General features: G+C 45.9%; 1 protein-coding gene across 1 annotated transcript in view; it reads right to left on the reverse strand.

Moving 5' to 3' along the window:
- LOC117581994 (roundabout homolog 3) overlaps positions 1-19,483 on the reverse strand; it is a 41,202-nt gene that overhangs the window by 12,736 nt on the left and 8,983 nt on the right. The window contains exons 2-6 of the mRNA XM_034269489.1: positions 4,720-4,910; positions 3,582-3,684; positions 2,107-2,394; positions 1,886-2,026; positions 66-197 (exon numbers count right to left, since the gene is read on the reverse strand). Of these exons, the coding sequence (XP_034125380.1) occupies positions 66-197; positions 1,886-2,026; positions 2,107-2,394; positions 3,582-3,684; positions 4,720-4,910 (855 nt within the window). The remainder of the gene's footprint in view (positions 1-65; positions 198-1,885; positions 2,027-2,106; positions 2,395-3,581; positions 3,685-4,719; positions 4,911-19,483) is intronic.

Consider the following 19,483-nt stretch of genomic DNA (forward strand, 5'->3'; position numbering starts at 1 on the left):
GTGTGGGTGAAGTGTGTCCGGTTAGCTCTTGAGTCAATCTCGTAGCTTTCTGGCAATTAACTTACCGTGAACGGTGAGGATGCCCGTGGCCGTAATTGAGCCGACCGCATTGTCCGCCTCGCAACTGTACTCGCCCATGTCCTCCAGCGTGACGTCGTCCAGCTTCAGACTTCGGTCCTCAAGTACGTGCACACGACCTGTGCGGATAGAGAGAGAGAGAGAGAGAGAGAAAGAAAGAGAGTGTAAGTGTGGGAGAGCGTGAGTGTGTGTGTGTGGGTTAGTCTCCAAGCTCCATGTGTGAGTCAAAAACAAACTGAAACTTTCTGGGGCTGCCTCTCTTTCTACTTCGTTAGTAGTTCAAGTAGCGTAAAAATGGCCAGGGAACGAAAGCTCCCCAGCCCCCTCCCGACACAGCCAAATAACCGCAGCAGCAGCAGCAGCAGCAGCAGCAGCAGCAGCAGCAGCAAACTAAGCCAAGACAAGATAGACATAGACATAGACACGGACAACTCTCAGGGATGTGCTCAAAGCGGGCGGCGAAGCACCTTTTGTGGTTTTTCTTACAATAAACAAAGACTCGGGGTCGGGTCTCTCTCTCTATCTCTCTCGCTGTGCTTTCTTTTTGGTTGGTTGACTGCGAAATAGGTTTTAAATGTGGAATAGCAGGGATGCCCCCTTCAGTGCTTTTCCTGGCCACTGTGCCAATTGTTTGCTTAACAAAAGTTTAGGACAACAACCGAGGCCCCACCTCTCTGTGGCCATGTTGTCTACTATTTTTCTTTGAGGTCTTTAAAGAAGCGTAAACTAGCTTCGCTCTTAGTGGTTCGGGGGTCAAGTCTTTCACCCTCCCCCCTGCAGGGGTTAGTTGCAGTCCTTTTGGCTGGGGTGCGCGTGTCGGGTTGACTGAATGAGGAGTCGTCTCCGCCTGTCTCTGTCTGAAGGACAACATTGCAACAGTCGAGTGTTGTGCAAGCAAAATTGTTGATTGCTGCCAACAGAGATTGGCAATTAACGGAATTAAAAGTTACAGTTGTGTTTGCCCAGAGCAGTACTAGGGTGGTGGGTGGTGGTACGCTACAGATGTGATGCCTCAGGGGCCACAACCGCACAACCCCAAAACCGAAACTAGCAACAACAACAACAAGCTAGAACTGGACTGTGGCACTGCTGTAGGTGTTTACGACACTGCGAGAAATGTTGCGGAGCAAAGGAAAAAGGTGTAAAGAGGAGACTGAAAAGTCTGCACGCAGGTAGTCACACAAAGTCGAAAAACGTTTCTTGCTTCTCTGCCGCTGCGAGCCGCAGCAGCACGTGAGCAACGGATCTTCACTATGTATTTAATTTGCAGAGAGTTGCACTGAGGGAGAGTAAACGAGAGAGTGAGAGCTTTCTTTGGCACCTTTGCGCTCTGCTCAAAAACGTTTCTTGCTTCTCTGCCGCTGCTGCAGTCGCGCAATGCGAAGTTCTTTCTCTGCCGCTGCGGCTGATCTCTGTGCATAGGCCGAAGCTACACGAAACTTTTAGCGCTGCGCGTTTGTGCCGACTGCGCTGCCTGAGATCAGTTTACCATGCACTGGGTTTAGGGACGCTGCTTTGCCTTTTTGACTGTGAGTGCTGCGTAGTTATCGCTCAGTGCATTTCCCTTATACACTGCCAATTGGCCAAACACGAAAAGCCACAGGCCAAAGGCAACCGCATAAACTAACTTTTTGCTCCGCTTCTCTATTGCTGTGTGTGAGTGTGCAGCAACTCCCACTCCAAGGGGCAACACGAAGAGCTTTAATTTCATTTGAAATTGCGGCTGCTGCTGTATGTGTGTGAATAACTGGCCCAGAAACAGTAGCAGTAACAGTTACAGAGTTAATTGAAGCCCTAGTGTACTTACGCAGAGGCATATTGCCACCGGAGGCCGTGCGACGCCAAAGGACATCCGGCAGGGGATCGCCGCCGATGCGGCACTGAAACACCACGGAACTGCCCACCACAGCCGTTTGGTTCTGCGGTCCACGGATAAGGAACGGACGAACTGTAAAGGAAAGAGAGAGCAGATATAGGGAAATGCAAATGAATGTGCCTTCAAAATCTTCATCAAATCTTCTTACGTACCGTGAACCTTGAGGAAGGCAGTGGCCGACTCGCGTGTGCCGACGACATTCTTCACGACACACTGATAGCGGCCATCGTCCGATTGCCGCGAGTCCTGTATAGCCAGATTGCCTCCATCGACAATGCGAATACGCTTGTTCCCGGCACTCAGATTGAGGGTTTGTCCGTTCTTGCGCCAAGAGATTTGCGGCTCGGGAGAGCCGCGTGGGGCACCGCATTCCATCAGGGCCACTTCGCCCTGGGCCACTCGAGTATTTTGCGGCTCCAAACGGAATTCATCGCGAAGAACTACAAGGAGAGAGAGAGAGAGAAATGTCAGTGTGGTAGAGATAGCAGGGGCTGCCCTCGAGTAAGAGCTTTGATTGATTCAATATTAATAACTGTCAGGTGAACGGCAGAACGAGGACCTGGACTCGGACTATGCGCTCCTTCATATTTTATAAGCCAACCGCCCCAGCCCCCGCCCCAGCCCCACTCAATATGCCAATAAAAAGCTTGGTAATGATGCCGAACCCTGGTTTAAGGACACAACTCTCCGACTACACCAGCCAACAGAAATATTAATAAGCTTTGGCATTTGCAATGCGTATTTTTTATCTCTATTTTATTTATTCCAACATTTTCCAACGGCAGGACTCGCTTTTATTGCAGGCAAAGTGCAAAAGCAAAATGCGAAAATGTACAAAATGTAAAATGTAAAATGCGAAAATGCAAAATGCACTTCAATAAACGCATAATGCGCTCCAGTGAAGGCCAAAGGCAAAAGCGTAAATAAACCAAACACACACAGAGAAAACACTCAATGGCCGAGAGCAACTTTGACCCAAGGAGCTGCTGGCCAGGTCCTGGTTCTGCATGGCTTTAAAGCAGCTTCAGGGGAAATTCAATCTGTAATTAATTAATCTGCGGACTTCACTCATATTCTTGGCTCTCTTGGCTATCGATGACGCGCGATTTCGCTTTATTTTATTAATTAGAAAGCCAAAGTCCGACGCTGACTGCCAGTCAATGAGGGGTGGAGCAGGGCCAGCTGCATTCGCATTTGGGGGTTCGTTCTGTGAACTGCAACCCTCCCTCATTAGCTGCTAAATTTTGGCCCGACTTGCTCGATCCATCAATGTCGCAATGCCCATTCATCAGCAGCAACAAGCGGCAAGAAGAATTTCTTGAAATTTCGCTGGTTTCGCTGGGGTGCATTTTGGTGGGCATTCAAAATGGTCAACCCCCGAAATTATTTGAATAAAAGTTAGGGTTTTGGCAGGAAATGTCTGCAGAAGGTTAACTGTCTGTAGCTTGATTGATTCTAATGGATGCTGGCACTTGTGCAGCAAAATTTCACAGGAATAGATCTAAAAAATAATTAAAATATTCTTTTCGCTTTGAATTATAAGCGATCCCCGTAATAATTGTTTGCCTTTGCCTACTGTCAATTTAGTTACCATAGATGTTAGCAAGTTCCTTTTGTTAATACTCACATGCCACCTGCAATGTTGCATTCCTGGACCTTGCCACACCAAACTCGTTCTTCGCCTGACACCAATATGTGCCCGCATCGCTCTCCCTGCGCGAATGTATGACCTGTTTGGGGGTACAAAAAGAGATTATTAGGATACACGAATTGAAAGATTTAGGTAGTTTTTTGGGACCGCACTGGACCACGCCACGTGTCAGATCAAGAAGTCTCAAAATTGCTCATCCGAAATCAAATAAAAGTGAAACGTGCCACAGAACAGAGCCAGCACTCCTTCCTGCTGTCCAGTCCGGTCTGCGTATACGCAATTTAATTTAATTAAAAAATACATTCAAAGGGGAGACGAAGCCCGAAGGGGGGGCCTGTGTGTGTGTGTGTTGGGGACCTTAATCACTTGGCCACTTCAATTTTAATTGGCAACAAAGGTGCACACTCATGGGGTTGAAGTTGCTTTTGGGGGGCTTAAAAGATAATACAAATAAATTCGAGCATCAGCTCTAATTTAAGTGTGGAATTATTTGAGTGCCTCTGCAGCTCGACACTGTTCTAATTTGTAAATATTTGAATGGAAATTTCACGACTCACTCGTCCATTCATAATTTGGAGCACAGGGAAAAAAATTGTGCTGCATTTAATGAAAATTTCATGGGGGGCTACGAGTCGGAATTTAATATAAACAGAGTCCGAGGATATTGCAATGTCTGCCACACACACACACCCTTTGCTGCCATTTTGGGTGGTGGAGTTTGGGTTTGGGTTTGGGTTTCCTGAGAAGGAGTCTCGTTAGCAGAAATTGTGAAATGTGCACGCACGAAATGATATTAGGGCTGAGGGAGGCTGTCGTCTAACCCCCACAGCAAAGAACAACATCTTTTGTTTGTTCATCAGGTTGTTGTTTTCCCTATCGACTGGAGAATGCAACCAGACGGAAGCCCGTAAAATAATATCAGAATCAGAGAAAAAAAATGCGCACTGTTTATGCACAAATGTTGCGTTTCACATGAGGCAGAAGGGACGGGACGGGACGGGACGGGACGGGACGGAGGCCTGAATGATTGGCATGTGTTCCCAGGAACTTGCAACTCCTTCTGCAACGGCAGCTGCAAGACCCATAATGATAGAGAAGAGTCTCGAGTGCATACCTTGAGAAAGAATAAGCCACCCGCGGGCAGCATCATGCGATGGGAGCCCGCATCCGTCTTCAGTTCGCGTCCATCCTTGTACCATTGTATGGTTGGTGTTGGATTGCCTTCGGCTTTGCAATTAAACGTAAATGGATCATTTTTTGGCACCGTCGTGTCCATGGGGTGCTCAATGATGCGTGGATTTTCACCTGGAAATAAAAAAGGAAACGTGTTTAATTTCATTGACAAAGGGAAGGGGAAAAGGGCAAACGGGCAAAAGGGCAAAAGGGCAAAAGGGAAATCTTGTCTTCGAGTAACCCAACACTGGAGACAGCCACTTGAGCGAGGAGACTGCAAGAGCACCCCTAGATCTTACGACTGTTCTAATATTTCATGCTCAAGAGCACCCTGAGAACCCACAGAGAGGTTCCGAAATCCTAACTCAATCATCAAGCGGGAACATGTGCGTGATCTAAGGATCTCTTGGGACTTGCCGCCAAACGAGATTCATCTCTCCTGACGGCTGAACATATTTTGTCACTTAATGCGGCGACAATTAAGATCCCATTAATGGCATAGGACCCCACCCGAAGGGCCAACGCAAAATCCAAGCAGAAATTATGTTCAAGAGCAACAAAATGTCACTTGAGGCTCCTCTCAAATTCAATTAACTCCAGCAAAATATTTATACGCCCAAAGCAGGGCAGAGCAGAGCAGAGAGGAGACTGACTAAAGACTGAACATAAATTTGTGTCTGTCGATAAGGATGAGGAGACAAAGGACAACGCTAGATAAACTTTATTAAAAGCAGCAGCCAGCCAGGACCAAGCAGCGCCAGAACAAATGGAACCAAAAACAGTTGGGAAAACAGCTGAAATGTAATTACGAAAAGCGCTTAAAGGTGCAAAATGTGTGTGTAGGAGAGACATGAAATGAAACGGAATGGAATGGAAGTGCGAAGCAGGAGGAAGTACCCACAGGGAATCCAGCGGAGAGTGGACACAGTGGGAGTGGTGGAGCTCCCTCGCTTGTGGTGTGGTGCTGCCAGGTTAGCCGGAAATTAAGTTTTCCAGATTTATTGAAAGCGGATAGTAATGAGAGAGAGCTCTCCAACAGAGAGCTGGGAGATGCGAAAAGTCACTGCATAAATCACAGGATTGGCATCAATGGAATTTGGAGAGTTTTATTGTGGAATAGATAGGTTTCGTTTTTAATTGGCAAAGTTGGAAGTTCTCACAGTTCTCTCTTTTATCTTTCAAGTAACTGTAACATGAGCTGCTCTAGCACCCACCCAAAAGTGTGACCTTTTATGCAAATCACATCGTGACATCGTTATCACCCTGAGAGATCACCACTCGGTGATTTCTGGTGATTTCTGGTGATTTCTGTTTCATGCCAGCACCCAAAATGATGACATTTGTCAATTGTGAAACAGATACGGCCAAAAAAAAGAGAGAGAATGAGTACCGACTGTACCTCGGACATTTGTCAATTGTTGTTGCTGCTGCTATGCTTTTGATGTTGTAAAGCAAGCAGTCTTTTGTTGTGAGAGGGAGTACACAAAGCGCCATTGAGGCATTGTCTGATTTTGGCCATGTCCGAGGAGCTATTGTGTCTGCTGCTTCCCCTTTGTGCCGTTTGCTGCCCGTTGTCATGGTCACACTCTCTCCTGTGTGTGTGTGCTAATTTAAATGACGAAATACTTGAATAGTTCCACAGTCATGACGACGCACTGCTTATTAAAAAAGGGTTGCCCAGATGCACCCAAAGGGAGCTCTCTCAATCAACATAATTCTTTCTGTCTAGTTATTTTTGTGCTGCTGCTGCTGCTGCTGCAACCACCTAAAAGAATTTTTCTTTGCCAACTAACAAAATATTTAATTAAGCAAAAATCTGACGGACAGAGAATAAACATTTCCACATAAAGCAAACGAGAAACCACACGGAAAAGCCAAAAGAAAGAAGGAGCAGAGTATGAGAAGGGAAAACTTCGATAAGCCAGCAGACAGGGAAATGCAGTGCAGTCGAAACCCAAAGGGAAAAACAAATCAGATAAAATTAAATATGTAAACTTTGCTGCAAGAGTTTTCCACACGCACAGAGAGTGAGAGATGGAAAGGTAAGAGTTTTTTTTCCATATTAAGTAATATGTAAAAATGCAGAAACAAAAGAGAATTTCTGGAAAGAAACTTTGGCAACAGCAGCATCAGGAGAACAACAGAAAAAGCAGTAAAGGCCTCAGCAGCGGATGAGGACTGAGTCAACTCTCAGCAATAATGCAGTGTCTGCTCGTATGGCACTAGAAGAAGCACCTGCCTAAAGTTAGTACCCACACTAACTTTAATTTCAGCAACGCAACTGATTGATTGATTCACTTAAAGCCCAATTTATTTGTTATATATTATTCCTAATCAAACTGTTTGCCTCACGCCTAGTGTCACACAATCATGCATTTCTCTTCTCTCTTCAGCACTTAATTACGCTCATTTGGCATGTGCTCTTCATTTGTGTGATGTGTGCGTGTCTCGTACGTACCTGCGTATGTGTGGGGTGTTTGTGGGCAATGCATGTTATGCATGCATTTCGTGTGAGCAAAGAGTAATAGGGCATGGGAGGGGGAAATGTTAAAGAAGTCTTGAGTAAATAAACAGCAACGGCAGCGTAGTAGCAGCGGCAGCGGCAGCAACAGCAGCAAAAAGTGCTGCCGGCGTTGAAAGCATGCGAGCAGTACACCTAAGCAAACATACAAGCGTGCTTATTGCGGGATGGAGCCGGAGTCCCGTAAGCGAAGAAGAGAGTGCAGAACTCATAATGCACCCACTAACGTGTTGCTGGTGGAGGGGGCAGATGAAGGGGAAGGCAGCTTGCGGGAGAACAACAATAATAACAGGAAATGCATTTCTGTTGTTGTTTTTGCTGTTAAGAAATCTGTTGGAGATGCTGCTGCTGCTGCTGCTGCTACTCTCTCTCACTCTCTCTCTCTCTCTCTCTGTGTTCTTCGCTTATCGTGTTGTACCCTTTACAGGAGTGTCTTAGTTTTTTGGGATGGTTCTGGCATAACAGGAAAGGCCAAATGGAGCGTATTCTTGATCAACATAGAAGGGTATCTACCACTTCGGCCCCCTTATTTCTCTTTTCCTTTCTAGTTTCTCTTGTTTTTTCTGCTGTCGCTGTTGTTGTTCTTTATGTTGTATGTTTGTCTAACATAAGCATAAACGAAATTGTGTATCCCAGCAGCAACAACAATAACAGCTGCCTCCGCTGTCGTTGCTCGCCACTACTTTGGCGGATGCCACTGTTAGTGTAGTGGGGCTGCTGCTGTTGCATTTCTGCTAATTTGCTGTTGTCGTTGTTTGAGTTTGTGAGCGAGCCCAGTGTAGGTGCTAAAAGAGGGACTCGAAGTTCTCAGCATCTCGGATCTTATGCCAATATGCATCATTATTAGCATGTCAATAACAACAGCACACACACACAAAAACACACACTGTGCTCGCAGTGACGGAAGACAATAAGAAAGAAATGAGAGAGAGAGCGACATGACGACTAGCAAATACTCCCTAGCGCATTTCCTCTCTGAGTGGTTACACAGCTGCCGACAAACACAACATACCCCACGGGAGGCGGGGTACCAAAAATCACAACTATCCCGAAAACTGACGGCAACATTAAACGTGTAACCCAGAGGCGCTGCTTCTACACGTTGTGGGAGCTGCTCAAAATGCATATGCAAATGACTTGGGCCATTTCTCATCCTCTGTCTTTGCACACACACACACACGCACACGCACCCACAAGACAGACTTGTAATCAAACAACATACGAGCCGTGGCCACAACTAAGTGGCGGGGTGGACACTGATTTGGGATGCAGACAGGTGCAGCTTGCTGGAAAACCATCATCAGGTATGCTAAAATGTTTGCAGGTAATTGAATGTACATAAATATGTAGGAACATGTGGGAGAGCTGCACTGAAATTGACAGTTACAGAACAGGTACTGGCCCAGGTGCTGTCTGATTTCTGTACATTCGACTTCAATCCTTTCAAATCTGTATTAACCCCTTGCCAAATTCAATCCTTTAAACCATCAGTCCGTTCAAAACCATTTTCCATTACCGAAATTATTCAATTCCATTTAAATATTTTACTGATTTAAATCTTTGCCCTCTTCAGAAAGTAAAAGTTTACTCTCTTTTTCCATTTTCCTCTCTTATATATTTTTTTTCCGTTCTGCCTGTTCCGAAAATGTCAAATTGTGGCAGAGTCAGAGAGTTCTGCAGCTTTTTTGCTATTTTTTCTGCCCATTTACAACGATGGGGAAAGCGACAGGTCGGAAAGCTCTCACTTCAAGGACTGTGTGAAGTAACTGTAAGAGAGGGGGAGGGGGCGGTCGGGGGACTGTTAAAAAATTAACAGCGCTTCAGCTTGCTGCTGTTGTTGCTGTTGTTGTTCCAGTGGCATTTTGATTTTCGTTTTGCTCTTTTATGCTGGTTCACATTTTCTATGGAATTTCTATTTCGGTTCTCCTGTAGGACTGCTCTGAGTATACCCTGTACCATGCGAAATATCGTTGATTGTTTTAACCTGTGGTAGCCACCACTTGACAGACATAATATTAGTATTTTGGGAAATAAATATTAAATAATTCCAGCAGGCAAAGGCATCCCCAGATCGACTCCCCGCACTGCTTGTTATTGCAATGGCACTGCTTCAACACGGCAACGAAGTCTCAGCCATAATTTATAAGCTTTTAGTGCAACGCGACTTTCGTCTTCTTCGTCTTCGGTACACGAGGAGGGCAATGGCAAAAAAGTTTTTTGATTTGCCGCCAGATGATGGAGGTTGCTGTCTCTATCTATGTTGTTGCTCCCTATTATTTATTTATGCTGAAATGTTTAATTTTTAATGTGCATGCAACTTGGCCAAATGCGAAGCGGAAAGGGTTTCCCCCAACCCTTAGGGGAGGCTGTCTGAAAGCTCGAGGAGTTTGTAAGCCTTTTGCACAACTTTTGCCACTTAAGCTTTTGTACAAGTAAATATGAATGATGTGGGGCAGGCAGGATTTGTTTTGTTGTTTTTGTGTGAAGTTAAATACGCGAAGGCGCTTATAATTTTGCACCCGCTTGCTTTCAAACTCAGTGTTGAATGGGGGAAAGGGTATGCCGTGGAGTCCTTAGGCAATGGCAAAAAGATGGGGAAATAATGTTGTTTGGAAGTATCCAAAACACTGACAGAACAGTTTGCACTCGCCCAAGACTTCCACTTGCAGCTGTTCATTGGAAAAAATCTGCTTGCTGATCCGTTTATTTGCTTCCAACACTTCCTCTCGGTTTCTAGAACATCTTCAAGTCGGTCGGAACTTCCTCTGTTCAGCTGCAGGAGAAATGTGTTTCTCTCTCCCGTTTTTAATGTTTTTTCTCTCATGTTTTTGTTTTCATTTCTTTGCCTTTGTATTTGCGCGCCTCTTCCGCCTCCCTCCCCCCCCGCAGCACTGATTGTTTGTTGTGTGTTTGCTTAGGCCCCGCGGGAGGGTGCGTGTGCGAGTACAACATCCTGAAGCGGAAGCAGCCTGGTTGCCAATTATTTAAATGCTGGTATTTACCTACCAACGCGGCGGATGTGGGCCAACAGAGAGAGAGAGAGAGAGAGAGAGAGAGAGCAGCGTAAATCATTATCACAAGAAACTTCTGAAGGAGAGCGAGCGAGCGAAGGACTGGCCGAAGACCAGACCCATGCCCACGGGCAGGCAATAAAAACCGCAATAAACCAACATGGGATTATGGTCCACATAATGTGAGGATTTTCAACAAGCTGCGAGCCAAACATATGACCCTCTCTCGACCCTACTGCTCCTTGTTTTTATTATTACAAGAAAAGGCACAAGAAATCAAAAAATCAAATAAATTATTCAAAATGTTGAAACATATTGGAAGCACAGCCACAAAAACCCCTCGAGAACCTTTCCCTCTCCCTGCCCCCTTTGGACTGAGCATTTGATTAGGCAAAGAGCAGGAGGAGGGCAACCGCAGGGCAGGCGCCGCCCTGCCACTGCTTGCTGAGATGACAAGCAGTGCGAATGGGTGGCACAGTGGTGGCAGTGCGAGAGGTTTTGCTCCATTATTGCACACTCCACACCCACTGTTCCAAGCTCCGTTTTGCTCTCGCATTTTCAATGTCAAATTTATGCCAGAGCACGCCAAGCGCCAAGTCTGGCCAGAGTCGCGCTAATGAGCCAAAACGCCCGAAGGTGCCAGGGAAAATGCTCAGACAGCCGCCCGAATGTGTCTGGTTCCATCTTGGCTGTGGTTCTTGCCTCTTAGCTGCCTCCTTCCACCTCATTTTTTCGCACATTGTGCGCATATTGTTCATTTGGCGCCACAGGGTTCGCCCAGAGCCCCCAGAGCGCTGCGCCGCTCCCTAGAAAAACTCTCCATTGTCTGCTGCCGTGGCATTTTTGTGCGACTTTTGCGCTGTTAATTAAATTCGACATTCGAGTCTCATATGGGGGGGGGGGGGAAACCGCCAAAGGGAATTTGGGATTCAGTCGCTTGGCTCTCCCCTTCCACGCTTATCAGTGGCCAAGAGAACTTGCCGCAGTGGAGCCGTCGCCGGCGCTTATCAATAATTTCATAAATGACAAAAAACACTGAAATCCTTTTAAGGACAAAGTCCCCCCCCCCCCCTCCACTCATAAATATATATGAGAGGCGCACGCAAAAAAGGAAAGGGACAGCCACGGAGTTGGGGGGAATCAATGTCATATTTCGTACTCCTCTTTTTATCGACTCTTCTTTATAGTTTATATCTTTGTTTCCCATCCACCCATCTACATTTTTGTGGCCTTATTGATGGGCCAAAAGGGAATGTACTCTGAGCTGAGTCCAACTTGAAGTGGAGGTTATTCCGCGCTATGCTAATCCAAAATCTGCATCATAATGTCAGATCATTTGTCAGAAGATGATGTGATAAACATATGAGTTATGGAAGGTGTCAGTCAGCGTTGAGTTTGTAGCTGACTGAATGGAAGTTGATTATGCAAATGGAAGAGTAAGAGAACTGAAAGAGAACCAAACACAACACAAATTACACACTTATTGATCGCCAGCATTGATCGTTGTTTAATTTAGTTCTGTTTAATTTCATGAAGTGCAACTCTCCCAAAAGTTGCTGGATACTTGGGCCGCACCCTCATTATTTGTGGTACAAATATCGACGACTATCCTGCGAAGAGATCTACAACCCCCGTGGAGAAACCTGCACCATCATGCACCCTGCAGCCAGCATAGCCTTGACTTGGGCATAAATAATGGCCAAGCCACAGCCTGTCATTAACACCTGTCAGAAGTCCCAGAGTAACCGATATGCCCCGCACCCCAGAAAGCGTGCGATTTTTGACAACTAAATAATAGAAAGAAAAAGGATGGAAACCAACAAAAAACGAAGCTTGGAAAAATGCAATTAATCAAGCGGCCTAATCTCTTAATTGTGTTTTATTTTGTTTATGCCGTAAGCCGATTTAAACAAATTTCACAGTCCAAAAATTGAAAAAGCTTCTAAAAGTTTCCATCATTTGTCAGTGTAGAGAGGGGAAAAATATGAAACGAGTTCAAATTAATTACATTTGTCATGCCCATTGACATTTCGACAAGTTTTCTATTAATTATTTTTGATAGATGTTGGAACTGTACAAAACGTACAAAAAATATAAATAAAATATACAAACGGAAAGCTCTACGAAAATGTGTCAATGGCTTGTCTGATTTATGACACAAAATGCTCCACATTCTGGGGGGAATGGGGGGAATGCTGAAAGATCTGGCAGCAAGATCAGGCAGCGTCTCGGAGTTTTTGTTTTCCTTACCTAAAATATAAGAGAAAGAAATACAATTTATTAGTAAATCATGCAGGGAATGGTAAATGAGGTGAGGTTTGGTGGAATTCAGGGGAAAAGGGAGCCGAAAACGGTAGCCAACATCAAATTGAAAACCAGATTCAAGTAGAGCCCATAAACAATTGCACATAAACCACGTTTACGGGCCAGCCAGTACGTCTGCCGTCTGTGCAGCATAAATTATGTTTTGTCGTTTTGACATCCCTGACAGATATGCATCGGAGCCAGCAGCCAACAGCCAACAGCCAGCTAACCCCTGAGCTCGGCCCTGGGTCGGTCCCGCGTCCGGACCTGGTGCCCGTCCCAGCTGCCTGCCTGCCCTGCCCTGCCCCTCTGCCTTCTGCCTTCCACTTCCTCCTGCTGCAGCAACAAAGAGATCATTATCGTCGCTGGCGAAGGGGGGAAAAAAATGCACACAGATGTCGTTTATTGAATATCGATTTACGTTTTGACTTCGTTAGAGCCAAAACGCATGTTAAATGTAAATATGAATAAATGAGCAGAAAACCCCCAGCAGCAGCAGCCGACAGACATTGCCCATCATCATAAATATAAAGTCGCCGATGCAAGCGATCTGAAGTGGAGTCGCCGCTCTCAATGTCACATGTTGCATGTCCTGTCTAGGGCCACTCGAAGCGCGAAACTCAACACTGGCCGAAAGCCGAAAGACGAAGCAGCGAAGAGTGGAGGCAGCAAGTGCCGGCGAGAGCGTTCCTTCAAGTGGAAGAGCAAATGCTCTATGAATGCTCTTTGCTAATGGCTAATGGCAGTGCAATTTTTAATGGTTTCATTTCCAATTCATTGATTTTTAATGTTGGTAAATTTCATAAGAGGAAAGCTAATGGCAGGGAATGACTTCCATAACTAAATGAAAATGTTTAGCAATTGGGGTGGCGAATTGTGAACATGTTTTGGGCACAAATATTAGACAGATTTCTGCCATAAAAAGCTCTCCAATTCAGCCGCAAAAAATCTCTAATTACAATAGTTCCAGCCAGCATCAAATTATGAATCTATAAACTATCGCAAAATGCATATCAAATTACAGGGCAACCCCTTTTAGGTCAGGGTATTCCACTCCATTCACAGGAGATTCAACGCGCTGCCCCTGGGCAAAGATTTCCAAGTTGGATAAAAGGCAAAAAGGCAGGACAACGGCGCGACTTGAACTAAACCGAAAAAATGATGGAAAAAAAGGGAAGCGGGGAAGAGCGGAAAGGGTTGCCTGGCGATGATTGATTTCATGCCAAAGTTGATTTCAATCAGCAAATGTTTATGCAGTTTTTTTTCCTTCTCCGCTCTTCAGTCGTCGCTCGCCGCTCGCCGCTCTCAGCGTTTTTGCACTCTTCACTCTTCAGTCGCCGCTCTCTGCGCTTTGCCAATCTCCGCTCTGCAGTCGCCGCTCTCTGCTCTCCGTTCCACCGCTCTCTTTCTTTTTTGCTGTCCTCCTCGTCTGCGGAATTTAGTCGCTTGGGGGTTGGCTTTTGACAAGAATTATGACACTAACCATATTTGGAGGAGGCTCTTCTTTGGCTCCAAGGCAAGGGAGCGGGACAGAGGGCAGAACTGTCATTTAATTGCCAAAAGCACATAATTATGGATCGTCCCATACACGTTTACTGACTGAACCTCCCCCCCGGAGCAAAAAGCAAAGCGAAGGAGAAGCGAATCAAAAAGCCACTTAATAGGCTTTTTGGCACTGGACCATTGTTCGAGGTCAGATACTTCAGCTTATGTGAAACGAAAACGAAACAGCGACGCAACAAAGTTAATCAAGAGCCCATGAAATCGCATTGAAAGAGAAAATCAAGAAGGGAACACAAACAGAAAACAGAAAAAAAAACACAGGCACAAGAAAACAACAGAAAATCAAAAATTCTAAGCGTTATTATTGAGGCAGCCCAGCGGCAGCAGTCGAAGCGGCTTGATGATGATACAAATTGCTGTTATTAGTGCCTGGGAGAGGGGGAACTTGAAGAGTGGAGGGAGGTGGTTAGAGCAGCAAAGCAAAAGAAGAGCGACAGCAATGGGAGAGCGTTAAGAGATCAGTTTACAGCTCTTGAAAGCTACAAAATGTGTCCGAAGATCGTGGCAACATTTGCCAGACTCAAACCCATTTTGTTTAGGGACTTTTCCTGCCTTCGTTACTGATGGAAATTTGAGCTAAAAAATCTTAAAAAAATCTTAAAAATCTCCCAAAATATATGCACTTGAAATGTGGAGGGTAAAAAACCTTCAAAAGAACTTGAAAACACATGCAAGGCACACAGCAACATCGTAGACGGGCACTCAGCAACCCTCGAAGCAAAAACCCATTAAAATGAACCCTTATTATGCTCAACTAATGTCCAGCTTGTGGCGCAAAACTGAGTTAAGCTGCTCACAGAGGCACGCACACACATATAAGCAGCAGCAACATTTAATAAACGTTAAAAGTAAATGTCATTAGAGGCCCCGGGAGCAATAGATGTTGCCCTGCCTGCTGGCTGCTGCCTGGCTGCTCCTTTAGCACCATTCTGCGCTGACACTTGATGAGCTGTCATAACATTAGATCATAGACCCGTGCCACCCCCCACAACCCCTCATTAGTCTGTTTACTCGCTCTGCTCTGTGATGATTAAGAGCGTTAAGAGCCAGCAGCAGCCCAGCGACCTTTAATATCGGCCACTAACTAAAATGCACTTTAACTTAAGTAAAAGCAAAAGAAAAACTTGCTCTAATTGATTGATGAATGAGTGACTGATGGCTGGGGGGAAAAGTCATGTGCCAATGGTCCAAAGGTGTCAAACGAAACAGCTGAAATATTTATTTGACTTGTGGAAACATTTCTCTTTCGCTTTCGTTCTTCTGCACATATTTTCCCTTCTCTTACATATTTCCATTTCCATTTTACATTTCCTACAGCTGTCAGCGCGGCACTGCCATGGGGGAAATTCGATGCGCTTAATGAAAGCGGCACTTGGGCATTGGCCTGGGAATCTTTGTGAAGTTGCGCTACAACTTGGCCTGACTAATCATAGAATTATGAGACAATTGGCTACAGAATGGAGTCAGCAACTGAGCCAAGCATGGAGGCTGTGCGCTGTGGGCAAACCTCTCAAAAAGATGTACAAATAAAGCTAAAGCTTGGCTTAAGATGGAGTCTCTTTGTGTCTAATGACTTCCGCTACGAACACAAATTATAATGTAAATCGATGCAAACATGAACATGAAACATAATTGAATTTGGAGAAGGAGAAGGAGAAGGAGCCACAGCAGCAGCCACAGCAGCAGCCACAGCAATTGACAAGCGACAGGAGCAACAGGCAGCCTCAGCAAAAGGGCAAAATGCTAATAAAAAAGCCACAAGAAATCTTTCTATTTCTTTCTCCACTGAACACACAAACAAGACAGCAACTTGTGGACGGCGGAGGCAACGTCGTGTAACATGTTAGTTGGCCATCAAATATGGCCAAGACCAAGAGGCAGGAATGTTACTTGGGCGGCCATACATCATCAAAGCGGATAGTCAGGCGGGAGCTGGAAGCTGGAAGCTGCAACTGACTCTCAGATGGATCAGCAGATACAGATACAGATACAGATACAGATACAGATACAAGCACAGCAAATCAATGCAATTTCCATTTGTAAATGGCCAAAACAGCAACCAAAATGAATGTTTCTCGTGTCTGGAGGGACCACCTGGAAGAGTCTATCTTCAAGCAGCGATAGAGCAGTTCCTAGTCTACCCTTTTTTGCTGTAATTAATAAACACATGGCACAACCATTTATCAGAGAGTGGGGTCTGTGGTCATGGCAAATCGATTAAGCAATCGCGCGGCAAACAAAAAAAGCGCAGAAATTAAAGATTGAGGAGCGGCAAAAAGGGGAGAAAAGTGCAGCTCATGTGAGGCAGCAAAATATGAGAAACGATGCCGACTTTGGGCTGCCAGCAGGGCAGAATGCAGCGCCAGAAAAACCCTAAGAAAACTTGTCTGCGGCTACACTCTCCCAGGCAGGGGCAAGCCGACTTTGGGGCATGCCAAGTGGCACGGGAAAATCGTAGCTCCAAGCTACCAGCAGCTAGAGTAGCTCCCACTTCGACTCCAGGTACAGTCTGCCAGCTGCTGCTTGCTTTTTGCCTTACTTCAAAGCAGTGCAGAACACAACAGCAGCAAAAAAATTCAATTTACAAATTATTGCTGCACTTTTGCTGGTTTTCTCCTGTGCCGCAGTACCGCCTAAAAGTTTAATTTCGCATTTGCATTTTGCTGTCAAATTAATCCACTTTGAGGGCTACGCAAAATGCAGCCCTGCCAACGCGAACAACATAATTACCGTTAAGAATTGCTGAGGCTGACAACCCTGGACATGGACATGGACATGGAGCAGAGGGACAGGTTGAACAGCAGAACGTTTTGGGCTCCTTAATTGCCATTGGGGAGAGGAGACGCTCCATTTGGCATGGCAGCGGCCGGACCAGCAGCTGCCTCTGGCAGCCAGCACGATTTTCTGTGGCAAGCTTCTCTTCGCACTGACCAGTGCCCCAGCCCCAGCCGCAGCTAAATGGCTCTAGAGTTGCAAGCGGCATTCTGCGGCATGGACTTGGACTTGGAGCCGAGCTGCAGCAGCAGCAGCAGCGGGGCACGTATCGATCGCATTCCGCGTTCCTAATTCGCTAGCATTTTCAGCCTCCCTCCACTCAGCCGCTTTACCATATTCAGCGGAGACTCTGTCGCAAATCAGATACAAGCAAAAAATGCTGCACAAGAGCCAAGAGAAGGAGGTGGAACGCCTGTCTCTGCCTCTGCCTCTGCCTCTGCCTCTGCTTAGCATATGCAGATGGGAGCTTAGATCTCTCGGTCTGTCTTGGGATACTGTTTGCGAGATACAGAACGGACTGTGGCTCTGCTCCTTGGACTTCTTCCTGGTTACGCACGCTTGATTTGCGGCACAGCAAAATATTTGCATACCCTCTCCATGCCGCGCTGTCTTCTGCCCACAAAATATATTAAATTTCAACGAAACGAAACGAAACGAAACGAAAAATATGTTAAACGCGTGACTAATGTGAGAACGTTCCGTGAGATACATTTCGATCGTTAGCCTGCACAGAGCACAGAGTCAGCGACTCTCTTGCAGTCTCTGGCTAATTAGCTATGCAAACTATGAGATACACAGATACACAGATACACAGATACACAGATAGGCTTCATGCGTGCAATTCGCGAGAGACAAAAGAAGGGAAAGTTTAACTCGATTTAGTTGCAATTGGCTGCCATTTGTGGCTGCACCGCTGTGTGGGCGCCAGATCTGTGCACCGTCTGTGTGTGGGTCTGTAATTTGGCTAAAGACTGAAATTTGAATGATCGCTGTGGCTAAGTGGAGTTCAATGCATGGCTAAACGTGCTGCAAACAGCTGCAAAATGGTTTGCTTTCGAACACAAACGCTTAAGATTGCAGAGTGTCATGCGGGATGGCTTTATTTTTATGGGAAAGGAGATAGTTTAAGGCGCCTGAAAGCAGCCATTAATCGGCGTATCAATGCCTCAGCTTCGTTCTCTTGCCGACCCAAAAGATAGCCCGAATCTAGTGCTAGTCCTGCCAGTCTATCCTCTTGCATTAAGTATAATCTGAGGAGCCGCAGCACTCCTTCTCCGCCTCGATAGACACATTTTGCTCGGGTGACACCTGCAGCCGCTCGTCTACCTAAGCCCCGAGAACAATCCTCTTAAGATACTTTGGACACTCTTCGGCGGGATCTTCTACCTACATTTTGCCGTCAATGTTTACAGAACCTTTTCATCCTCTGTTTGGCCACCATCGATTCCTGTGTGTGTTTTGTATTGTTTTTCCGCTGGAAAATTTATGACTGCTGCTGCTGCGTTCCTTGTTTTTCCATTGTGTTTGACTTTGGTTCGGGTTTCGGAATGTTGCTCTACCTGCGAAAGATGTTTCCACTCCTCGAGGCTTTGGGCTTGCCGCCCGCATCAGTGTTTCCCGCCACAATTAGGCAATGAAGAAACTTTGTCCAAATGGAAATTGTTGTCCGGATAATCGTAAAACCTCCACACAGACACAGTTCAATTTTTATTGCAACGAACTTTTGCGCCACAAGAAAAATTTAATTTGCTCGCCAAAAAGTACAAAAAAAATAAAAATAAAATAAAAGAAAGAAAAGGAAAAACATCAAAAGCAGCTGCTATTGGAAAACTCTCAGACCCCCAACCATAATCATAAATACTTTTCTCTCTCTCTCTCTCTGCTCGGTGTCGGTGGGTCCACGCAATTTTCCGCACAGTTTGTGTGGGTTTTTCCTGCTGGGGATTAGGGACCTGCCAATGCGAAATTATACAACTTTTTTCTCTCTGTCTGTCTGTCTGTCTGCCAACTTAATGCAAGTTCCTCGGCTGGAGCTGCCTGGCACCACGCATATCTTGACCTGTTTGTATCTGCGAGTGTGCCTAATAGAGTTTTGTGTTATCTGGCCCCTTTGGGGCATCGTGTCACACGATTTGCACTGCATGTTGTCACGTCATGCTGTCAGCAGTCGAACAAAAAGTCAACCATCGACGGGCGCGAATTACTCCCCTTAGACAGACACAGTTTGCACCTTGAAGGGGCAGAGAGAGAGAGAGAGAGAGACGCCTCTGGCAGGCAGCAATAAAAGTGTTGCTGCTCTTTTAGGTGCTGGGCATTTGCTGCTGCAATTTTGAACCCTTTCCTAGAGCAGCTTTTCTCTTCCTTGCCCCCTGGCTACGGTGAGTAATTAAGCCGCAGATGCCTTTTGCCTTGTCCGCTGTCCTCTTTGTCGTCAAGAGCCGCGGGCCTGCCCCTTTCGCCCAATTAAAGCTCTATAAAAATCACTTAAGGGCCCCGCGCGCGGGCATGTGACAATCAACTTTAATAATAAC

The sequence above is a fragment of the Drosophila guanche genome, unplaced genomic scaffold (genome assembly GCF_900245975.1).
Source record: "Drosophila guanche unplaced genomic scaffold, DGUA_6, whole genome shotgun sequence".
NCBI classification, from domain to species: Eukaryota; Metazoa; Arthropoda; class Insecta; order Diptera; family Drosophilidae; genus Drosophila; species Drosophila guanche.